The sequence below is a fragment of the Quercus lobata genome, chromosome 5 (assembly GCF_001633185.2).
Source record: "Quercus lobata isolate SW786 chromosome 5, ValleyOak3.0 Primary Assembly, whole genome shotgun sequence".
In the NCBI taxonomy this organism is placed as follows: Eukaryota; Viridiplantae; Streptophyta; class Magnoliopsida; order Fagales; family Fagaceae; genus Quercus; species Quercus lobata.
The window spans coordinates 62,987,997-63,010,942 of NC_044908.1; the positions used below are offsets into that span (position 1 = coordinate 62,987,997).

At 33.5% G+C, this 22,946-nt stretch overlaps 3 protein-coding genes across 4 annotated transcripts; all 3 read right to left on the reverse strand.

Annotated features, from left to right (window-relative positions):
• Window positions 1-1,375: 1,375 nt before the first annotated feature.
• LOC115991912 (trihelix transcription factor GTL1) lies at window positions 1,376-3,892 on the reverse strand. Of its 2 annotated transcripts, none has more exons than XM_031115894.1 (2): window positions 2,519-3,892; window positions 1,376-1,896 (listed from the first exon to the last, which is right to left on the reverse strand). In XM_031115894.1, exons 1-2 carry the CDS (start codon window positions 3,200-3,202, stop codon window positions 1,531-1,533), a joined length of 1,050 nt encoding a protein of 349 aa, XP_030971754.1. In that variant the 5' UTR covers window positions 3,203-3,892; the 3' UTR covers window positions 1,376-1,530. The 2 variants fall into 2 exon arrangements, with proteins under 2 accessions (XP_030971754.1, XP_030971755.1); XM_031115895.1 differs by having other exon boundaries at window positions 1,376-1,880; window positions 2,515-3,891.
• A 7,080-nt stretch (window positions 3,893-10,972) lies between these two features.
• LOC115990916 (vacuolar protein sorting-associated protein 52 A-like) lies at window positions 10,973-19,120 on the reverse strand. Its single transcript, XM_031114683.1, has 5 exons — window positions 19,113-19,120; window positions 18,933-18,957; window positions 18,784-18,879; window positions 16,730-16,831; window positions 10,973-11,591 (listed from the first exon to the last, which is right to left on the reverse strand). Exons 1-5 carry the CDS (start codon window positions 19,118-19,120, stop codon window positions 11,559-11,561), a joined length of 264 nt encoding a protein of 87 aa, XP_030970543.1. The 3' UTR covers window positions 10,973-11,558.
• A 259-nt stretch (window positions 19,121-19,379) lies between these two features.
• Window positions 19,380-21,525, reverse strand: LOC115991686. The gene is made up of 3 exons (XM_031115529.1): window positions 21,191-21,525; window positions 20,306-20,430; window positions 19,380-19,820 (listed from the first exon to the last, which is right to left on the reverse strand). The coding sequence occupies exons 1-3, from the start codon at window positions 21,376-21,378 to the stop codon at window positions 19,771-19,773; spliced, it is 363 nt and encodes a 120-aa protein (XP_030971389.1). The 5' UTR covers window positions 21,379-21,525; the 3' UTR covers window positions 19,380-19,770.
• Window positions 21,526-22,946: the final 1,421 nt, after the last annotated feature.

Sequence of the window (22,946 nt, forward strand, 5' to 3'; positions counted from 1 at the left end):
ATTTTTATTTTTTCATAAAATATTTCTAAAAACATTTCTTAAACTTATACCCTTAGGATCTTTATTAGCTGTTTCCTTCATTTTAATCCAAAATTTAAAGATTCTAATAGAGCAATTGAAATTTTGAGAATTATTTTATGAACAAATCATAAGAAAGGTAAATTGTAATTTATTCAAATAAAAATTCACAACTTTACTCGCACATTTTATGATAATATATAATAATTAGTAGATAATAAATATGGATCTCATTTAAAAATGATTACAATTGCTATCTTACCAATTTTCCCCCCGGGGGGGGGGGGGGGGGGGGGGGGCCTTTTGATACGGTTTTCATTTGTTTTCTAAAGAGGATTTTTCATGTTAGACCCATATTTGCATGAGGTACTACTATCTCTATGCATATTCAAAGCTTTTCTGATTGTGTGACTTGTAGACAAGAGTGGCAAATTCAAATGCACCGTACTGTATGTAATTGCAAAGTATAAGGTGTTCTGGACTTCATTGCCCATGTTCGATGTCACACAAATCAATCATGGTTTTGTCTTGATGAAGTGGTCCTAGAAAAGATTATACAAAGTCATTAAATTGTGATGTCCCCTTTTCTTTTTCTTTTTTTGAGAATAGAGGAGGTATGTTGTGCCAAATCAATTTCACGTGTGTGTGTGTATATATATATATATATATATATAAGTTTTGTGAGTGAAAGTTCTATGTAAATACTTAAGAGTGTTACATACATTACAATACTTTTTTTGATCAAGTCACGTATAAAACAATATAATAGAATTAGAGCCTAACCCTCTACGTAAATACGTGAGTGAGTGTTACATACATTACAATACTTTTTTTATCAAGTCACACTTATAGAACATTATAATAGAATTAGAGCCTAACCCTTTAGGTTATAGGGTCAATATGAGAGAGAGAGAGAGAGAGAGAGAGAGAGAGAGAGAGAGAGAGAGAGAGAGAGAGAGAGAGAGAATTAGAAATAAAAGTGAATAAAATATTCAAACATAAAATAAAGCATGCACAAATGGGACCTTTTTTTTAATGAAAAGTGCACACAAATAGGATTAGAATTATTAACAAAAGTCAATCAAAAATAAAATAGAGCATGCACAAATGGGATCAGAATTATTGATAAAAGGGAATCAAACATGGAATAGAGCATGCACAAATGGGATTAGAATTATTGATTAAAGGGAATCAAACATGGAATAGAGATTTAATTAGAATTGTTAACAAAAGTCAATCAATTAAACATGAAATAGAGCATGCATAAATGGGATTAGAAATTGGTTAACAAAAGTGAATCAAACATGAAACAGATGCACAAATGGGATTAGAATTATTGATAAAAGTGAATCAAACATGAAATAGAGCATGCACAAATGAGATTAGAATTTATGTACACCCAACAAAATAGGATTAAAATCTCTCTTTTGCTCTCTCTCTCTCTCTCTCTATCTTAATTCTTAGCTATAATTAAATGCATATTAATAATGTTTATTTACTAGTAAAGTAAGATCATTTTGGAGCTGATTGGGTCTTGTGGGAAGCCAAGGCATGGATGGAATCTGCCAGCTTGTTGATAGCATCAACAAGGCCATTAATGCCTTGCCTACTGATTTCTGTCTTAGATTCCTCAATCTTCAGCCTTCTCTCATGCAAATTCAAAAGTTCTCTGTGCCTCCTTTCTTCTCTCGCCTCGCTTGCTTGAAGGGCTTCTGCTATGATAGAAGCGCTTTTGGAAATGGCAGTGCCCACTTCATGTGATGAGCTGCTTGCATTTGCAGTGCCACTGGTCCCCTCTCCACTTTCACCTCCTTTTCTCCTTCTCTTTGCTGGTGAGTCTGAATGCTCACTCGTATCAGAATCTGAGCTATCACACATCTCCAAATCATATACATATGGAACTAAATCAAACCAAAAATAAATAAATAAAATACTGACTGAAAAATATTAATTAACATTCATCTATAACCAGCAACAGTGATGATGAAATCACTCAAATGTTACCTTCATTTTTCTTCTGAGAATAAATTAATATTAAAAACAGATATACATAGTTGCGTGTGGTATGACATTAAATTTTGTGCATCTCAGTTTTATAATTCTGTTGAAAGTACATTGCATAGAAGAGAAATTAAATTCCATAATAAATGTACGTCATACGGTGAAGTTTAGGCATCAATTTTTTTTTTTTTTCTTTGGGTAGAAAAATGAATGGCCAAAATTTTCTGCTATAATTTTTCAGGTTCTGTTGCTTTCCTTCAGGTTCTGTTGTAATCCAGCTTCTTTTCATTGAAATTGTTATATTCCCATAAAAAAAAAAGAAGAAAAAAGAAAAAAGAAAGTGGAGCTTTTGCTCCAGAGAGATTAATGATACCTACATTGCTGATGCTGATCATATGAGTTTGCTTAATATATTATCTCCTGATATGCTAATCTTAGAACTTGAAAAATGCATAAAAGAGATGGAGAGGTTTTTGATTCATTTAGAGAGAGTACCTACTGTGGGCGTATGCTGAGAATATGTTAGAGCAGGAATTGGTGCTGCTGGTGATGGCAGTGGAGGAAGAGTAGGTGCTGCTGATGCTGGTAGTGCTAATGTTGGAGGTGGAGTAGTAGTAGAAGAGATGTGATGCTGTGCTAGAGGCAAAGAAGCAGGTCTGTCCATCACAAAGCCAATATTGGGATTGGAAGCTACAGACATAGGCACACCACTAGTACCAACCACAACCCTTTGACTTACAATTGCTCCTGGTTTCTTCTCCACAACCTCCACCAAAGCCTGATATATCTGAGGGGACATATTGGTGGGCAAGTTCCTCTCTTTTCTCTCATTCCTCTCAATATTCCAATATGACCCTTCAACATTGTTTCCTTCTCCTCTCTCAGCTATCCTCCTCTCATAGTCCCTCACTTTCTTGTAATCCCTCATAAGGTTATCCCACTTGTCATTGCACTGGTTTTGGCTCCTGAAACACCCTTTTCTCCAACAATAATCTTCAACCCATTTCCATCTTGGCTCTATAGATTTGCTCCTACCTTCACTACTAGTGTCCCCACTACTAATCCTCTTCGTTCTTCTCTCATCATCCATCTTCTTTGCATCAATCAAAATCATTGTCTCATCTGGCGTCCAGTTCCCTTTCCTATAGTCCCTCATTATACTATTACCCCCTTGTTCAGCCATCAACCAAATGCATGCAAGCAACACACAAACGAGTGAGAGAGAGGGTGTGTGTGCTTGTGTTTGAGAGAGAGAGAGAGAGAGAGAGAGAGCTAGTCTCTAGAAAAGATCAAGAAGAGTGGCGTCATGCAGTGAAAATTTGGTCCAAGGGGCCCTTATATATCTCTCTTTTGATTTGATGTGTTTGTGTGTGTTCAAAGTTCAAACTAGTCAAATCCCACAAAAGATTTCTAGTTCAGGTAAAACATAATTAAGGTATACCTAAACATACGGATCAGTGGCTCTATAACCATAACACAGTCTGAGACAAAATGGGGTCTTGCTGTTTCCATGATTTTTGTGGTTTGTATGTGCATCTGAAAATGATTACATATCAAGATAATGATACACCAAAGGTGTGTTGATGCATGTTTTCACCATCTTTTTCTACTACTCCTTTTTCTTAAAATTTTCAACCTTTTTGGAGCTTTATCTTTGATTGGCACTCTCTCCCCTTAAAATCTTCAAAAATCTTCAAAGTTTAAAGGTGAAATCTAAATCTACTTATTCAAACCAGTGCTCCCCACAGAGTAAGGGGAACCCTGTGAGAGAGAGAGAGAGTCATGAAGCGTACCATTATAAGAAAAGGCCAAGCAAACCCATTCAAACTGACAGATCAACAAACCCCAAAAAATTTCAGAGAGAGAAAGAGAGAGATTTGAAGAGAAAAGATATGGTGTCTGTGTTAATGTGTATGAGCATGACTACCACTACCCCTACTACACGTGGTCAAGCCCCCCAATCATCACACCCGTTTGAATTGCAAGTATTCATTATTTCATTATGTGTTAAAGACTTAAAGTTACTGCAATGGAAGCCAGTCCCAAAAGTGTAGGGCTTGTGGGGACTCTATGACTCTATACTCTATTTGCTTCTCTTTTTGAGAATAAACTCGGTTGCACTTGCACCTATACCACAAGGAATTTTGTCTGTTTTATTTCTTATAGGCTCATAGCTCACCAATAACAAAAAAAATTAAATGATAGAATATGACATGCTGTCACATACACAAATTATAATAAAGGAAATAATATTTCAGAACTTTTTAAAAAAAGAATTAATAATTCATCTCTATCACTCTCATATCACTCTCATAAGGTGCATGGGAAATATTTTAGTAAAAAAAAGTTACTTTAGTTTAAGACCTTTTCTTTTATTAGAGCATTTTCAATTGCAAAGGGGAAATGTACAGGAAAACAATCAAGGCACAAAAAGGTGTTAGCAACCGGACTTGTAAAATGTCATAATTGTAAATTTTTTTGCAATTATGTTATAATGCCATTCTAAATGTAGGATGACACTGTAGTACAATTGTAAAAATTATAATATATTTTAATTGATAAAGTGGAAGAGGGATGAAGAATTGTATTGAAATATATTATATTATTTTAATGGATAATATATACTATTTTAATGAGTAGAATAGTAAAATAAAAATTGGGATGTTGTGTGTGTTGTAAAATGATATGATATAATTGATAAAGTAGTTTTTTGAAATAGTAAAATAGGATAAGATACAATTTTCTATTGCAAATGCTCTAACAATCTAACGAGTACATGTTACACCTATATAAGAAAGTATGTTCCTCACCTATATTCATGTTTAAGGCCTTTTGTACTTTTTATAAATTTTTTTGATGAAAAAATAATAATTAGCTTGTCTTCTGCATAAAAATAAAAAGTTGTTAGATCCAGAACATTGATCAGATAGGTATGATATTTTGTGTCATTCCTCTGTGCAGACTTACTTTTGTTTGTATAGAATACTTGTGATGAACCAAATATTGCAACACTACCATCCTAAAAGGCACAACTTCATTGTGCAGGTCATTGAGACTTCCTTTAAGCTTTAGAATTACTTATGTTTTTTTAAAATTTATATTAAGCTATATTTTGTTACCAATAAATGCAAGGGAAACTGTCTGAATCCTACAGATGAAAAAAAATTCCATATTTCAAAATTTTATGGTTTAGGGTTTAGTTCATAGTGAAATTATTTTTCAAAAGCTACTATTTAACAAATCATTCACAAACATTAATATAACATTCAGTACAAATTTAAGACTATACTTATTCAGCAAAAAGAAATTAACTATAATTTGACAAAAAAAATAGTGAAGATGAAAGTTTGTACTCACTAGCTAAATGATTTGTTACCAAAATTAAGTTTATAATTAGAATGGTATCAATATAATTGATATGAACAATGCTTCAAAATAAACTTAACAATTATTGAGTTATCAAGTTATTATTAATTCTCATGTGAGTTTATCACTTATACTATTATATATATATATATATATATAGGAGAGAGAGAGAGAGAGAGAGAGTTTCAAAAAGTGCTGAATTGACACTTTCTTATGCACAAAGTGCTTGGGGGTCTAAGGGTGAAAGGGTTCGAACGGGTTAACAGCATGTTGTAATTATTTCTCAAAAAATGATGATTTGTCTATATCTCAAATCAAAACGTCAATTCACTTTAATGTATAGACGGTGTTTAAATCACATACCTCTTGAACTCTTTATTGATACCGTTTTGTTGTCTATTATTTACAATTTATTGCTCCATCGATTATAATAAATTTGTGGAAAAAAAAAAAAAAAAAAAGGTTGACCTCAGACCCACTGACTAATTAATGGGGTTTATAACTTGAAAGAGAGAAGCCATGGGCCAATGTGTGCCTGGTGGATGGGTTGCAGACTTGTAGTGTCAATGATAGAGTGCGAAGCACTGTAGTACAAATACTTAATTTGTTGAAGAAAATCAAGCAGAAGAAATCTACATCAAAAGGCTAAACAGCCCCTAAATGCTAATCATTTGGTTAACCTCACAAATCATCATTCATATAAATCCCATGTAATCGCAAAGAATATATATAATAATTGCTAGTTAAAATCTAACCCCTATCCTTCCTCTAATTTACATGACCACCCCCAAAATTTGGATTTTGTGAGTTCTGACAAAGAGGACAGTTTTGTCCTTTTAAGAAAATACAGATGTCAATTTCGTCTTTTGAGGCAAGGACATTTAAAGCCTGGATGCCACGTAGGAAACTTTTTTGTTTTTGTTTTTGTTTTTGTTTTTGTTTTTTGTTTTTTTTTTTGCTTTTGTTTTGTATTTTGCCAGCTTGGACACGAGAGTTGTAAGAGTTTGAGAGGGGGGGGGGGTACTGGTTTGACTAGGGTTTGACCAGAGAGGACAGCTCTATGTTATGGGGGTCATGACTCATGAGAACCCTGACCAGTCTCTTTCGTTCTTAGTTTTTGGAGTCTAGCCTGCACTTTTTAGTGTACACCAAAATTAAGGGTAGTTTCGTCATTGGCAAATGCAAAATAAAATAAGATTAAAATAATAAATTTTTTAATAATTTCAATTTTTTTCTAAGGTAAGATGTAAAAATTGTTAAAAAATATCCAATTTGCCCCATAAACAAAATCAACTCTTAAACTATTTGAAATTTCTTTACTCCTTTTAAGTCTTTCGCTCTCTTCCAAGTCTCGATAGCTTGATTTGACTACAAAAGAGCACTCGCATCAATTATGGTAAAATCGCATCAACAATGGTTAAGTAAAACATAAAAAGTACATTCTGATTCTAAAATATAGAGAAATTTTTGCCCAAGCAACAATTATATATGCAAGTGTTTGGGTAGTCAATAGTAAATAATGGAGGAGAGGAATAGTGGCATTAACATAAATTCAAGTGATGATTTTTGTATCTTACCCAATAAAATAAATCAAACAAATAAGAGATTTGAATCTTGTGCAATAGTTAGCACTATTTCACCATGTAATTACCAATCACGTGATATGTAAAAGTTTATTCGATAAAAATTCTATTGATCTTTCTAATTTTTTTACCTTTTCAACTTTAATATCCCTCGTGGGATTGTAAGAAAAAATTAAGGACCATGCCCTTTTATGCCAAAACTTTGTCACAATTTTGATATAGTGGGCTATGAGTAATGAAGAAAAAATAATGGATCAATATAAAAGTGACAAACAACTAACTATAATTTACTATATACAATAGTTATGAAAAAGAATGCCGATAAAAGGTGTAGTCTTATGAATCAGGGGTAGAATTAGGAATTTTTGTTTGGAGGGTTAAGTTGCAATACTAATATATTTATCAAGACAACCCTCCAACACACACACACACATATGTGTGTGTGTGTGTGTATACACACTTTTTATTTGATAAGTTATATATATACACACACCCAACAAAAAAAGAACTTAGTATTTTCAATCGAAATTATGTTTGATGGTGATCTTTCATAAAATAAAAATCATTTTTTACCATTTTCATAATAAAATTCTTAAAAAGTTTCATTTTAAATAAAAATGATCAAATTTTATACTAAAGTAAGTAAAAAATATTTCAATTAAACTAATGAAATTTTCAAAAACATGAATGATCCAAAACTTGGAGGAATAAGTTAGGCTCTAAAGTCCAAACATATTTGAAACTATCTTGTTCTAACTCATTATGTAACAACTAAAGAGACATTTCTTGTGTAGTTTTAGTCACAAGATTTTTTTTTTGAATGAATCAATGATTTGTTAATCGTCACATAGCAAGTTGAAAAAGGATAGATCTAAACATGTTTTGTGCCAAATTTTATCAAATATTTAACAAATATAAAAGCACATTTTACAAAAAATAAATTAAATTAAATTGAGAAAAATAAAATTATGTCTTTATAACTATTAAACCAATTATTTTTTTAAGAGAATTGTTGGACTAACTCAAATATTTGGAGGATGGATGGCAACTCTTATTTTTGTAGGCTAAATTTTGAAAATATTAAAATAAGGGTTGTGTTAATTGGCATCGTAAGGTATCCGTTAACTACAGTCTACTATACTTTTTCTGCAGTTTCATCGCATATTTATGTCATATTTTTGCAGTTTTTAAGTTGTGGAGCTAGTTTTATAGAGAAAAAAATATTTAAATAAATTGTGGGGTCAATTTTATATCTTTTTCTTTTATTTATTCAATTTTTTTTATTAAATGAGACCTGTGTTAGTGTAACCTTAACAAACACGGTACGATATTCCCTTTAAATAATTATATAAATTCTAAGTAAAATTTCAAAATGGGGGGCCCACCCATGTATGTAACTCCGACTTTGCTATGAATTACTGAAGGGTAATTGTATGATGCAGTAGTATCTCAATCCGCCGATTCTCTCTCTCTCTCTCTCTCCCTGCTATTAACTACTGTATTCCTTATTTTATAGTGGGCCACTGTGTCAGAACTTCAATTTGGATTTTGATAGAGATGCAAGACCACGTGTGTGTAAGATCAGATGTCCACACCAACTATGGTGCTACCCCCCCTCCCCACATATCCAAACCACTTCCATAAATTCTATAATTAATTACAACTCATATATTTACCCCAAAAAAGAAAAGAAAAAAGAAAGGTAAGAAATATTTCATAATAAGATTGTTAACAATATTTCATAATAAGAAATAAAATAAATATCAGATATTTATTATTTCATGGGTTTCATTTAAGGTTTTTGTCCCCTTAGAAATGGGAATTTTATATTATTTTTCACATATTAATAGTTTACAAACCAAATTTATGTACAACATAGAGACGTCATATTCATGTCATCCCACAAATGATAGGGAGGCTCCACAAATTTTTTTTTTTTTAATTTTTAATTTTTTTAAATCTGATATTTCCATGACAAAACCAAAACTTAGGAATTTCAGGCCCACCCCTACTTGCCATGCCAATTTTCCTCTTTTTCTAAATCTAAACTTCATGGGCTTTGGCCATGGCTGCGTTTGGGATTTTTTTTTTCCGCTTATTTATGGGCTTGATTCCTTTTGAACATAGGTGGCCTTTTGAATGAAGAATGAAGATTGTAGGCCAGTGTCAATCGTGGGTTGGGTCAGGCTTTTGGGCCTTTGGCATAGGAAAAAAATGCAAAAGCAAAAGTGTCCTCTACACTATTTTAGTTGTCTCTTCTGGCAAAAATAGCCCATTACCATCAATTTTGAAATTAATTTGCTCAGAAACACTGTTTCCGAACTATATAGCAATGTAGCACTTTTTCGGGTACTCGAGCTTGGTGAGCTCGAGTACTATGTTTTTTTAATCCACCTGGCACCGTGACATGGAAATAAGGAATTAAAAAAATAGCTTGGTACCCGAGCTCAGGAAGCTCGAGTACCAGAAAAGCCCGTTGTCCCCCTGTTACCCACAAACCAAACCATTTGTTAGATTGCTACCCACACTTACACTTTCTCAAACTCCCTCTCAATCTCAGATATCACTTTCTCAAACTCCCTCTCAATCTCGCCATCACTTTTTCAATCTCCCTCTCAATCACGCTATCATCTTCCTCACGCTCTCATTCTGAGTCTCGTTCTTGTTTTTGTTCTCGGTCTCGCTCGCGGTCTCCCTCTCAGTCTCGCCGGTCTCGCTCGCGGTCTCCCTCTCAGTCTCGCGCTCGCTCTCACTGTCACTGTCGGTCTGCATCTTCAGTTTGGATTCACCAGGTATGTCTCCTTATCTCAATATTTGTTTCAGCATTGGGTATTTGTGGGTCTTTGTGGGTATTTGTGGGTATATGTGGGTCTTTGTGGGTATTTGTAGAGGAGATGCTGTAAATGTTATTTTGTAGTTACAGAACCATTCTCTGGAGCCAGATTGGAGCATTGGGTATACTTGATCGTAGATTTTTGGTTTCAAAATTATCTTTCCATTATAGCTTATACAAATTGAACATTTACTCTACACTGACAAGAAGAGGCTTATGATACATGTGTCAATAAGCCAACTTATATTGAGGGTAAACCTTAACTAGGAAGTGACCTATGTGTGATTTGTGTTAATTTTCACTTGATTTTAGTAGTGTTTAAATTAAAAAATGCATATAGTTTTACAGACTGGGATTGGGTCCAGTGCTCTAGTGCATTGGATCCAAGCTTTGACCCTAGTTTTACTAAGATTCAACATGAAGTCCAAGATGCTAATGATGTAAGATAACGCTTTTTTTTTTGGAAGCAGACACGTGAATTGTGATTTGTGAGTTAGGGCCATATTTGTCTCTTAAGTCATAAACATGTACTGGAGCTGAAATGCTGAACTCTGGATTAGCAACTCAGTAAGCTCAAACAAGAAGAGTTGTTCAATTCGTATTTGGAAACTCTCTAACCTAGAGAATGGTGTTGAAAAGTAATTCAATTGTTAGTATAAGATTCTATAAAATATAAAATTTTTATTTGACATATATTAGAGCAGTTCGTCCCTATATAACATAAATGTTTTGTTCATGCTGTCTCATAAAAAGCTATGAGTGATACCGAAACAGTGAGAATAATACTTTAGGAGTTTGTTGCAAATTAACAAAATTTGACATGGTTCTGCCCCATTCTAATTTCCTGGTAGGGCTGATTATATGCGATGGAAGGAATGGAAATATTCTTTACTTGTCTCAAATGTTATAGAGAGATGAGGAATGTTTATATTTGATTAAATTGCACTTTGTTTCTTAAAGTACGTGGTCATTTTGTTTTGTCTCTAAAGCTTAAAGTTTAAACATTTAGATTTTGGATCCGAAAAGTATAATACGCTTTGATATGCGTCCCTTTGTCAATACCCGTTGTTGGGGCCGTTGTTAAATTCCTACTAAGCTGAAAACAATGTAGTTTTGATGTACAGTATTAAACCACATCCTGTAAACTATGCTGTTTTGAGCACATAAAAATTATATTATATTTTTTTTTCCTAGTAAATTACTATTTTTTTGGTTTGTATTTTTATTTATTTAAATTTTCTCTCTATACCCATTGAATCCATACCCATCCATCCACAATTATTGCCACCAACCTCCATCAATGCCACCAGTCAAGTGTTGAAGAAACCCATCTTAGCAGCCTTGAATCCCATCAAAACATCTCTATAATCAGCTTTCAAGACTCTTAAGAAAGAGAATGATCATTGCATTATGTATAAGCAAGTTTGTTAGGTTTCTTTTTCTTGAAAACGAGTCCTCTATTTGTACTTGAGGCCCTTGGCAGTTAGGTGAGAGACTGACAATTGTTCATTTCACGTGTTTCTCTTCTTGGGCTTAAATGACAATTGCCATGGAGTTAAATGTTGTTTGTAATGGTTTCTGTTGGGGTTAAAATAATTCTGAAGTGGGATGAAATAGAGGCACAGTAAGAAACGTACAACTGAAAAGGTGTAGGTGATGTGGTGCCCCCAGTAAAAATAATTGAAAACTAGGACTAATGCTAGGCATAGTAATACTCGAATAGTTGAGGGCAGGGTGGAGCAATTCCCTCAACGTAGTTAAGGGCCTTGAGCAATTTTTGAAACACACATCTGCAAAAGCAACACATGGCATTGATGCAGTTAACTTTGGAATAATTGCCTCAAAGAAGTTGTAAGAAGTTTACTGAGAATAGTTGAAAATTTGGAAAGTGTCATTAACAATTAGCAAGGAAACACATGGAAGGCATAAATTGATAAATGATAATAACCGCTAAAATCTTAAGTATTAATAGAGGCATATTCTACAGAAAATAACACCGCGAATACACTAAAAAATTTGTTGAGATCATTTGTACTTAGTTTTGTAGGAGATATTGTAGTTCTTAGGAGTAGTGAAGAATTTATGTTTGTAAGTGCTTTCTGTGAACTTTGTGATCAAGTTTAATTAAGTTAGTTTCTTGTATCTAGTTGCTGTGCTTGCTTTCAATTAGTTTGGTTTTAGAATGATGACTAGTATATGGTTTATGTAGTTTACTTTGAATTGAATTAGTTTGTTTACTTATATTTCACTTCAAGCCAATTTATTTCGAATTAGATTACTTCAAATCCATTGCATTGGAAATAACTTAGATATCGGTACTTAGTTTCTTAGAAATTGTAGTCATTCTAGTCTTTGTCTTTCATTGTTACTTGCATTACAACAAGGGTCCTCTTAAATGAGGTGTTTCCAAACCTCAAACTCTAATCCACAAAGTTAGATCTCATTTCATGCCAAAATTTTGTCCAAATGGCCAATTTAGGCTTCTGACTTTTGACAAAGACAAAAATATTAGGTATATAGTGTACCTATTTATGTACCAGAACGGAATATTCTGGTTAGAATGGAATGAAAGTCAAAATATTACTGATAAATGCAAAACAAATAGATGGAAAAAAAATAGTGTTTAAAAAAAAAAAAATCTTTTGACAAATGTGAACTAATTGAATGGACATGAAATATATTTTACTGTTTTCTCCACAAGTAATTAGTATTTCTTTTTTAAATGCAAAGATTAAGGAAATAAAAAGGGATCTTCATGATACACATATATACACCATACAGGGAGCATATCGTACTATTTAGTGATTAATAGGAAATTAGGAATTATCTGTGTAATCTTATGCCATGTTTCAAAGTGTGAAACTCTAGGAGATAGGAGATATTTAACAATAGTTTCGAAATATTTATTATAACCTAATATAGGCTTATTAAAGTAACACCTATATATAGAACAAATTCATGTGGCAGTGTTTTAAGATATATAGCCTCTAAACTCTTACACACAAATAGAATTCATTGTCGCACTTCTAATGTTTCACTTTTTTGCATTAAGCTTGAAAGTTGAAACAGATCACATATAATGATGTTGCATATAACCATAATGATGTTGTTTCCAAATGCCAGATATGGACCCACATGGAGCTATACAGACTTTGTGCACGAGGCAGGATAAGCATCGTTCAAGTTTGCTTTTGGATGCTCATTTGGAAGGCGAGGTATGCCCTTGTTCAATATATGTAGTCGAAAGATGGTTAGGCTACAACATTTAAGTTGCTCCACATCAAACACGTGGTGAGGGAAACTATCTAAACAAAAGCTAATTGTAAAATCACATTTCAAACAAAACATACATACACATGCATTTAGGTTACCAATCTCAGCATGTAATACAAAGTTTGAAGAGTATCAACCCAGACCCACAAACAAAAAGTAAATGATTTTTGTGTTCTATCCTCAGTTAATAGGTTGAGTCAAAATAATAAACAAATAGATAACATATCTTTCCGATTTCAATGCCTTAAAAACAAATATTTACCAACCAACTAACTAAATTTGAATGCTGAAACTAAAACTCTTTTCGATTCTCAATGCATCTATTTGGCTACATTGAACTTAAAAAAAAAAAAAAATTGACTCAAAATTCAATAGAATTCACCCCCTCACATCATAATCAATAATTGTTCAACAGCTATAGTTTTACATGTAACTACTTATTTATGTAGATTTTTGTCAACTGTGTTTCTTTTGTAAACTAACTCCAAAACTAATCATAAATTAATCTCAAAAACCAAATCTTGTTGGAATTTGAACATATAGCACAAATTAATCAACCATTTATTAACAAAAGATTAAATTAAGAATGGAACAATTAAGGGGGAAATTCATAAAAACTTACCTTTCAAAATTTTTGGTGCTCGTTCTAATGCAATGACGTAATCACTATAATCTGTGAACGCTGTAACCTATGTATCGCAACTACAAGGAAAAAATTAAATTTGATTTTAATTTTTTTAATAAAAAGCATTCAAATAACTTGACAAAAACGAACAAAGAGAACATTAGAAACAAGAACATAGGAAGAAGGAATGAAATAAATACCAATAAAAAAAAATAAAAAAAAATAAAAACATAAATAAAAAGGCATGCATGTTGATTTTAAACAGATACCCAAAACGAATGCAACCCAAATAGACAAAAACAAAAACAATTCTAATCCAATTTCTTTAGGCAAAACCCAATATAACCCAAATACCAAAAAATAAAAAATAAAAAATAAAAAACAAAAGAACCATCAGTCCATGCTGACAGTGGAGGCAACCCACAGATTTCAATCTCTACCTTACAGACTCAAACTCTCTCTCAGTTGTATAGGTCTATATCATCAGTCCATTTTTTCCCGTTGTTAAAAAATAGAGAGAATGACAAGGGATTAGGCAAAAATGGAACCAAATTATGATCAGTGAAACTTCAAAGTGGAAATATTAGAGAGAGAGAGCATTTACCTATAGTGTGTTAGCTGAAAATACCAAAAATGGAACCAAATCCCCTTTCTCTATGATCTATTTCTCTCTCCCTCTTTGAATATCTTCTCACCTTAGAAAGGAGAAACTTCAATTAAACTTACCTACACTAAGTTCCAAAATCACCAACACAACCTCACAAGTCACAGCACCCACACAATCAAACTAGTTAAGTTCTTCACAACACATTATTCACCAAAAACTAAAACCCAAATAAAAAACTTAGTGGGAACCACAAATTCAATGAATTCTAACCCATTCCCATTATCACTGACGCTCATGCAAGAAAAGAAAACAGTCTTATCCACCTACAGAAACAGATAGAGAACAGCCTCAGATCTTAAATCATAATCAAACGGCCCAAAGAAATTATTGACCTGGACCAGGTCAGTCAGGATGGAAGTCCTAGTTTTGAGTTCCGGAAGACTAAAAGAATAGTTGAATTATCAAATACTGCAAAGCACGGGAGGTTCTTCTGAAGTTGGATGTTTGTGAGGAGGAGATTGCGAAACTGACTAGGTGACACCGTATTGCTATGATACGCAAACTTTCAAGTGAGCAAGCTGCATCGGGGATACAGATTGATCCCACAACTATCAGCAAGTATGCGCGTGGCCAGCAGATGTCATTTCTTCAACTGCAACAGCAGACAAGGGAGAAGTGTCAGGAGATTTGGGAACGACAAGTTCAGAGTCTTTCTGCCTTAGATCGTGAAAATGAGAGTGACTCTGAAGGAAATAGTGATCTTGATTCATTTGCTGGGGATTTAGAGAATCTTCTTGATGCAGAGGAATGTGAGGAAGAAGTAGGTAACTATGAGTCAAAGCATGACAAAGCAGATGGTGTTAAGGGGCTCAAAATGAGAAGGCGCCCATCCATAGCTCAGGCAGAAGAGGAAAATGAAGATGAAGCCGTTGAAGCTGCCGAATTATGCAAGTATATTGATGGAAGATGATGAGGCTGAGAGGAGGAAGAAGAAAAAGACTAAAGTTGTGAGGGAGGAAACAGGGCTGGCTTTGGGCTTGCAACCAAGTTTTGGTTTTGAGAACACAAATCGGATCAAGCAAATTATCAGTACTGCCCAACCTGATGGGTCCTATTCTTCCAAAGAGATATTTAATAAAGACATGAAGGAGGTAGAAAATGTTATTGTGAAAAAAGGCAAGTATGGAAAGCTTTAGGTGAAAGCTTTAACGAAAAAGAATGATATCACAAGTGTTGGTCTAGTCAGTAAGAAAATCAAAATATCGGGAGATAAAGTCAAGGTTTTTAAGGACAAGAAATCTGCAAGAGAGAGTTTTGTTTGTGGGGCATGTGGTCAGCTTGGACATATGAGGACAAACAAGACAGGAAACATGAAAAATATGGATTTTAGGGTGAGATGGGCAGGGGATGCGCACCCTCAAAACCTTTTTCTTTTTCCCAAAGAATACACACCCCACAACCTTAATTATGGACTAACCTTTTTTTTGTTGTGAGGTGGACTTATTCTAGTAATGATCTCCTTTTCAATAATAGAATCCTAAACTGAATTTATACATTAAGAGAATCATGAAGCACATGCAGGAAACACAATTCTTGTGTCACCCCAAAGACAATTATGTGGTCCATCTTATCTTAATTTGGTCCGTACTAACAATGCCCCCCTTCTTTCTGTCTTTTTTTAGTGGAAATCGCCATTTTGTTAAATGATAGATTTGTAGTAGTATCTCTTTTCATTTACAATGAATGCTGGGGGTTTAATAATGTGGATTTGTTTGTCTATAACGTAAGTTTACATTATTAGTGCAATTTAAAGCTATAAAAGTCTTCTATCACTTCTGTAAAAAAAAAAAAAAAAAAACTATAAAAGTCCAAGATTTATACCTTCAGCCTTCAGTGCTTCCAATTTTTCATTCAAACACACTAAGTTCCAAATTCACCAACACAACCTCACAGCACCCACACAATCAAACTAGCTAAGTTCTTCACAACACATTATTCACCAAAAACTAAAACCCAGATAAAAAAATTAGAACTTCTTTCAAAAAAATCAACATGCTAAGTTCTTCACAACACATTATGCACCAAAATTCAAAAAAGTATGAAATTTCTTGAAAATTTAAAACAAAAACCAAGACATGGAATTGCAGCGCCAAAACCAGTTGGATTAGTGAAAATTAAGAGAAAAAGAACTCAAATTTTTCGGAGAGAGAGAGCTTACAAAGCGCCATTGAAGGGGAAATGATCATTGCAAAGTGACAAAGATATATGCAACTACATTTTCAGCCAATATGTTTTATTAGAGGGTGATCAATTGTGTATATCCATCAAAATAAATTTTATCAGTATAAAACAAATGAGAAACAGTCTCAATGAAGCTGCAAGCAAGTAAATAATTGCTTATTGCAAAGTAAGGGACAACATACTTGAAATCCACTGAGGAGAGTTTCCATCTGTGACAAGATTCTATCACATTCACGAATTTGATCATGAAGCGACACTAAATTATCACTTTCTTTTATGTAATCCTGCAACGTTGAAGAAGTTTTAATGCAATAAAAAACATTTAATCTTTATAAAATATATAATAAAAGAGTACTCAAAAAGGATTCTGAAGGTATCTCTGCGACACAAATCTTTACCAATGAATGAAAAAAAAAATCAAAAATCAAAATAAACCAAACACACATTTTCTATTTAAATTCTTACCAAATAAATCTTGTTTCTATAATCTAATATAGTGCCACAGAAGAGCAATACAACAAAAAGGATGAGCAATCTAACAAGTCAAAAAAGTCTTATTCTTAGTTGATGTGCATACACATGCTCTCAAGCACATCTTCCCCATACACATAAATTGAGACAACCTGCAACATCTGATGCTTCTCCAACTATTCACTTAGGAGATATGATCATGCACATGCCATGGCCAAAGCGACACTTAAGGTAACTAAAGTTGGAAACTAACAATTTTAGGGCAAGTTTGGGCCAGTTGTAAAACCCATAATGGCACACAAGCTAACAGTAACAAATTGAACTATTTTAAATTGGTCAAACTCAAAACCTAAGGAGAACAAATTAAAATGTCCAACACAATTAGAACAACCATTTTAAAGAATTGTAAATACCTAATTAATAATAATGACCAAAAAATAACCATAAACCAGAGCTCATCACGAAAGGGCGTTTAGTTCGCTATGATGTACCATTGATATGATGCATATTACGATGATGTGACATTAAAATTTTTGGTTTATTTTATTTTTTCTAACATTACTATAATTTAAAATTACAAAATATATCATATCATCTTAATCTCATCCATTCCTAAACAATGTAATGTTGTATTCTTGTATTGAGATTACATTAATGTAATATTACAATAACGTAATATTATGCCGTAATTGAACATCACGGCGAACCAAAGGCCCCCAAAGTGTATGTCACTAAAGCTGTCCTCCTTCATGGCCCATTAGCTCCAAGTGCTACACCTAATTATTATAACCTTAAATGCAGGCTACCTAGACAAGCAAGCCTAACTAGATGAGGTAGGGCTTACTTTGCCAACTCTAAGAGAATGAGAATGTGTCTGGAGTACAAGGATAAAAATGATAACAGAGCCATGCAGTTAATTGACAAAGGGTGGGACAGAAAAAGATATATTTGGTCCAAAATCTAACCAGTCAAAGAAAGTTGGCACAAGGAAACAATGATAGTAGCATGAAACTTGGGCAATATGAAAGTACTAGAATATAGGGCAGATACGGTAATATAAACTTCCAGATTTGATACCAAAGCTTCTCAAAACTTCACACAAATAAATCACAATCCAATAACTGCATGGTCTATTTGTTAATCACCACTAGTTTTAACTTGGATAACTACACTAACAAAACATTCAGCAAAAAGTGTCTCATGAGACACTAAAACCAACTTTCCATAATTCATTATGAAAAAACAGTGATGGTGAGTCGACACCCAAATCACCAACTAAATGATCTCATGACAATAAGCTTTCCAAAAGGAAGCAATGCTCCACAAAGTTTTTGCACAATATGGCTAATGGGCTCTAGCTAACACGTCACCTCCTCCTCAATAAGAAAGGGCGGAGGGTAAGGTTTTGGGTTCCAAAACTCACTAATTGCATGTAAACTTACGAATCAAAGAAGAAGAAAAAGTTTTGCACAATATAATATGATGTAGAAGTGGAGAACCAAGCATTACAAAGAAGACTTCCTGACATAGAAGAGAAGCCTCTTTACACTATTTTTTTTTTTATATGGATAATTATAGGATTTCAGGCAACAAAGCAGCAAACACTTTTATGTTGTGAACTTCATAGAACTATGAGCTACGTGAGACAATTTTCCGGTTAAAATAAAGCAAAGCCTAGTAAGAAAGTTTACAAAAATAAATCATGTCTCTATGAATTATAAAACTATTGATTGGCAAAAAAGGATTTCGTTAAGTAAGCACAAACCTGAATCGAGTCCAATTCAACTTTCCGTAAATTGTTCTCAACCCCCTTTGTATACGCCCTTAATTTTGTACCTTCAAATAGTATGTTTGCAACTACCTACATTATTAAAGAGACGGGGGTCATAAATATATAAACCTCTAAAAATAAACATGAAAGCATTCTTCCGGTAAGCAACTGAAAACAATTTACATAATAAAACACGATTAAAATGTACAAGGAAAAAGCAAAAGAAATAAAATAAATAAAGAATTGCAGCTTAAAGGACCGTTGATAAAAAATATATATCTAAAGGAATGAATTTTCAAAGGAAATGATATGGAATTACTTACATCATCATTTTTGCATTCTTCCAGTTCTTGCTCTAGCCATCCAAAGATATATCATCACTGTCAAACATGAAAACCAAATGTATTTTCAAGATGCCATATTCAAACTGGAGGCTGATGAACCGGGTAATGTCATCATATAACAGGAATGAGAATATAATGTATTTGTAAATGAATCAAGACGCAGAAACATAAGGATGAATCCTACCTGCTGGCATCCTCCTCCACAGACAAGTCCCCAAACATGGACTTGCATTACATATCCCTCATTTTAAAGAAACAAAAATGTAAAGCAACCTTGTGTGCTTATTCCACTTCGTTAAGGCTGAAGTGGTTTTTCAATTTCTTTGGTAAAAGTAATGGCTACCCTACCTCACTATAGTGTATTCCAAACTATGGAATGCTTCAGTCCAAGTTAAAATTCCGTTTTAGGAAAAAGAAAATAAACAAGACAGAGAGAGAGAGAGAGAGAGCATCTTATTCTAATAAAGAATTATGGTAGTGTACCAGTGCAACATGGTCAACAATTAGGGTGGCACGCTTAAGGATGTTTTCGACGAGAACGAAAAGAGACTCAACATCAAACTTTTCGTCACCATGAACATGGGTTGCGTAAATGTGGTTCATGATGTCGAGGTTGGACATGGTTAACACGCTCAGCTCACTTTGTTGTACTGAACTCGGCACCAACTTGCTGCCCATAATGGATTACTAATTGGGTAACACAAGAAAAAAAAAATAAAAGAAAGGTTAGAAAATCACAAGGTTTGGGGTAGAAGAGTGAGGGTTTGCTTGAGTTCTTGTTGTGAAAAAAACTTGAGCTTTTTATAGCCATCCAGCACCGAATACTATAGGTCACAAGGAAAATCTAGACTATATTATTTTCTTAACGAAATAAGTCCCCAGAATCCATGTCAACGAGATATTAACATTAAGCCTAATGCACAGGTACGCTACCACAATTAATTTTTCTACTCGAAAAACTGAGTAGGATAGGTCCATTTTGAAAATTTTGACATTTTGGTCAAAGTCAAAGATCTCAAAATGCATGTTTGGTAATGCAAACATGCATTTTCTAACTGCACTTTTTCAGAGCACAGCTTTTTTGAACTTCAATTTTTTCCTAGGTGAAGCTTTCTCAAACAACCCCATTTTCAAAAGGCTGAAAAATAAGTTATGCAATACAAAAATATTACCTCTTCTGCTCAGCAGCTTGGAGCTTCGCTTCAAGGCGCTAACCAAGATCTTCCTCATTAGATGAGGACCGTGATGGGCTTCTGGGCTTTGCTCGAGCCTTGTTTGACAATTTCCCATCGCATTGCTGCACCCAAAACAACATGATAGAATAAAGCTCATGTAAGATTCACTATTCAGAGGGACTAAGAACAATTAAAAAAAACCAATGTAGGATTCATGACTACAAAAAACTATTTTAAAAAATGGGTACAAAACTAAATTTCTTATTGAAAAAGTAAGGGATAATTTAAATTCAATTCAACAAGTAATCATTTTTTTTTTTTAAGGAAAGAATGTTAAAAAGCAAAATATTTTGAAAATGGAACAAAGAGACGCCCACCAGACGTGAAAAGGAAAGACCAGAAAGTGCAAAACAGAAAAAACTCAAACAGAAGAAGCACCCAACTTTACCTAACAACCTCCCCCCCCCCCCCCCCAAAAAAAAAAACCTTCAATACAAAGCTTTTAACTTTTAACCTCCCAAAAAAATTTTATTTATAAATAAATAACATAACCCATGATTCTTTGAGATTCAGGAAGCTTATATCCAAATCCTATGTTTGGTTACCAAGAAAAAAAAAATCAAATTTTGATCTGGCTCCTGAGAAAATTACAGACTGTACCAACTTTTATGAAACGATCACACCGTTTGGTGATCTCTGAAGATTTTCTGTAAATGAAATTCAGATTGATAAGTCTTCAAAATGTTTAATTAACTAATCAGCACGTTTAAAACAAGAATCTTTAACCACCTGAAGAATTAATTGGCTCAGTTAAGTTCCAAGTAATTTCACAAACCAAGAACCACACCAAAAAGAGAGAGAGAGAGAGAGAGAGAGAGAGACCTGGCGGCGAAGATCGATGTGGCGGAGCTTCGCTTCGATATCTTCGACAGTACAGTTCTGCGGGGACTTAGACTCCGAGAGTCTCCGGCGAAGCCTGCGAGGCAATTTGGGTGGAGAAAGGGCGAAGAAGAAGAGGAGGACGAAAACGCCGTCGCACCACTGTCATCCAACGGAAAGTCCATTACCATTGCTCCTCCAACAACCACCGCTTTCCCTTCCCCTCTCCCTTAAAGGCGACGGCGACGGAGACCACGATTCCACTCCCCCGACCATCATCGATACGCGAAACAGATCACAACGACGTCGTTTCAGTCTCTTAAGACAGTGAGAGAGCTGAGAGGTTCGCCGTTGACGAAAGTCTTCTAACGTCGATGGTGTTAGGGTTTGGGGTTTGTATGTTTAGGTGTAAGTGAGAGTGAGAGTGAGAGTGTGTTCTGGGTAGGTGAGATTGAGAAGTGAGAGATAATAGTGTGTTTTTAGGGCTGTGTACCTCACATGTCAGCAGGCTAGGGTGGACTAAAAAAACATGGTACTCGAGCTTGGTGAGCTCGAGTACACGAAAAAGTGGTACATTACTATATAGTTCAGAAACAGTGTTTTTGGGCAAATTATTTCCAAAATTGATGGTAATGGGCCATTTTTGCCTGTCTCTTCTCCTAATTAACTCAATCCTATTTCCAATCTACCTAACCTCAACAATGCCCTTTTTAAGAATTTTTTTATATTATCCGTACCATCTATCTATTTTTATATTTTCTTCTCTCTCTCTCTCTCTCTCTCTCTCTCTCTCTCTCAATTTTTTGTGTAAACAAAAATTGAACTCCAAATCTTTTATTTAACAATCAAAGAATTTATCAATTAATATCACTTGATATCATATTTAGTGATTTTTTTTTTCAACTACCAAACTAAAGTTTTCAAAAAAAAAAAAAAAAGGACAACATTATATTATATAAAAGTGAAAATTATTTTTTAATGAAAATACAAAGACATAAAAAGAAAACCAAAAATTATGCTTAAAATTTAAAACCCAAAGAATCAATGTTTAAAGGTTTTTTTTTTTTTTTAAAAAAAAAAATTAACGTTATGGAAATTCATAATGAGTTTTTATTCGAATACAACAAAGTCTCACAACATTTTTACAATATGTTGACATCACTCACCATAGGTATGAACAAAATTATTAATTTTTTCAATTAAGGGTATACCTAGTATTTTTCATGATTTTTTTTTTTTATAGATATAATATAATCTTTTTTTTTTTTTTTTTTTATAGAATATATCCTTTAAATTTGTGAAGCTAGTAGAAATTGGTAATAACAATTGGGTATTTCGCATATTACCAATACATTAGGGGGATATTGCCCGATTTAAAAGTTTATGGGAGATTGAATAGTACCCCATAGTTAAAGGGGGGAGTGCAATTAATCCAAGGTTAAATAATATATTAAGTTTTAAATTTATGGTCTAAAGTTCAATAGTCTAAAAAGTTTACAAGAGAATAAAAGAAAAACTAAATGCCCTGGACCAAATATCAACCTTAGGTGCATTTTTTATAATATATAAAATATGAAATAAAGTTAATAGAATAAAAACCAACATTTAAATTTTGCTCAGATTTATCATGGTAGGCGTATGGGGTAAAAACCGAATAACTCTCTTGAGTTGGGCCCTTAATTGAAACAACTAATTTGTAGAAATGGGCTTAAAAACTACTTTTAAAATAGTGAAAAGAAATTTAAAGTAAAAAGACTTA

Coding starts and splice junctions, on each gene's coding strand:
- LOC115991686 (XM_031115529.1), bottom strand. CDS start 21,378: ATGGTAATGGACTTTCCGTTGGATGACAGTGGTGCGACGGCGTTTTCG. Junction 20,431..21,190: donor ACATCGATCTTCGCCGCCAG/GTCTCTCTCTCT, acceptor TTTTGGGTGCAG/CAATGCGATGGGAAATTGTC. Junction 19,821..20,305: donor CAAGCTGCTGAGCAGAAGAG/GTAATATTTTTG, acceptor TTACCCAATTAG/TAATCCATTATGGGCAGCAA.
- LOC115991912 (XM_031115894.1), bottom strand. CDS start 3,202: ATGGCTGAACAAGGGGGTAATAGTATAATGAGGGACTATAGGAAAGGG. Junction 1,897..2,518: donor ATTCTCAGCATACGCCCACA/GTAGGTACTCTC, acceptor TATGATTTGGAG/ATGTGTGATAGCTCAGATTC.
- LOC115990916 (XM_031114683.1), bottom strand. Junction 16,832..18,783: donor TTGAATTGGACTCGATTCAG/GTTTGTGCTTAC, acceptor TCAACGTTGCAG/GATTACATAAAAGAAAGTGA. Junction 11,592..16,729: donor CTCTCCTCAGTGGATTTCAA/GTATGTTGTCCC, acceptor TTGCTTTTGCAG/ATGTGTGTTTCAAAAATTGC.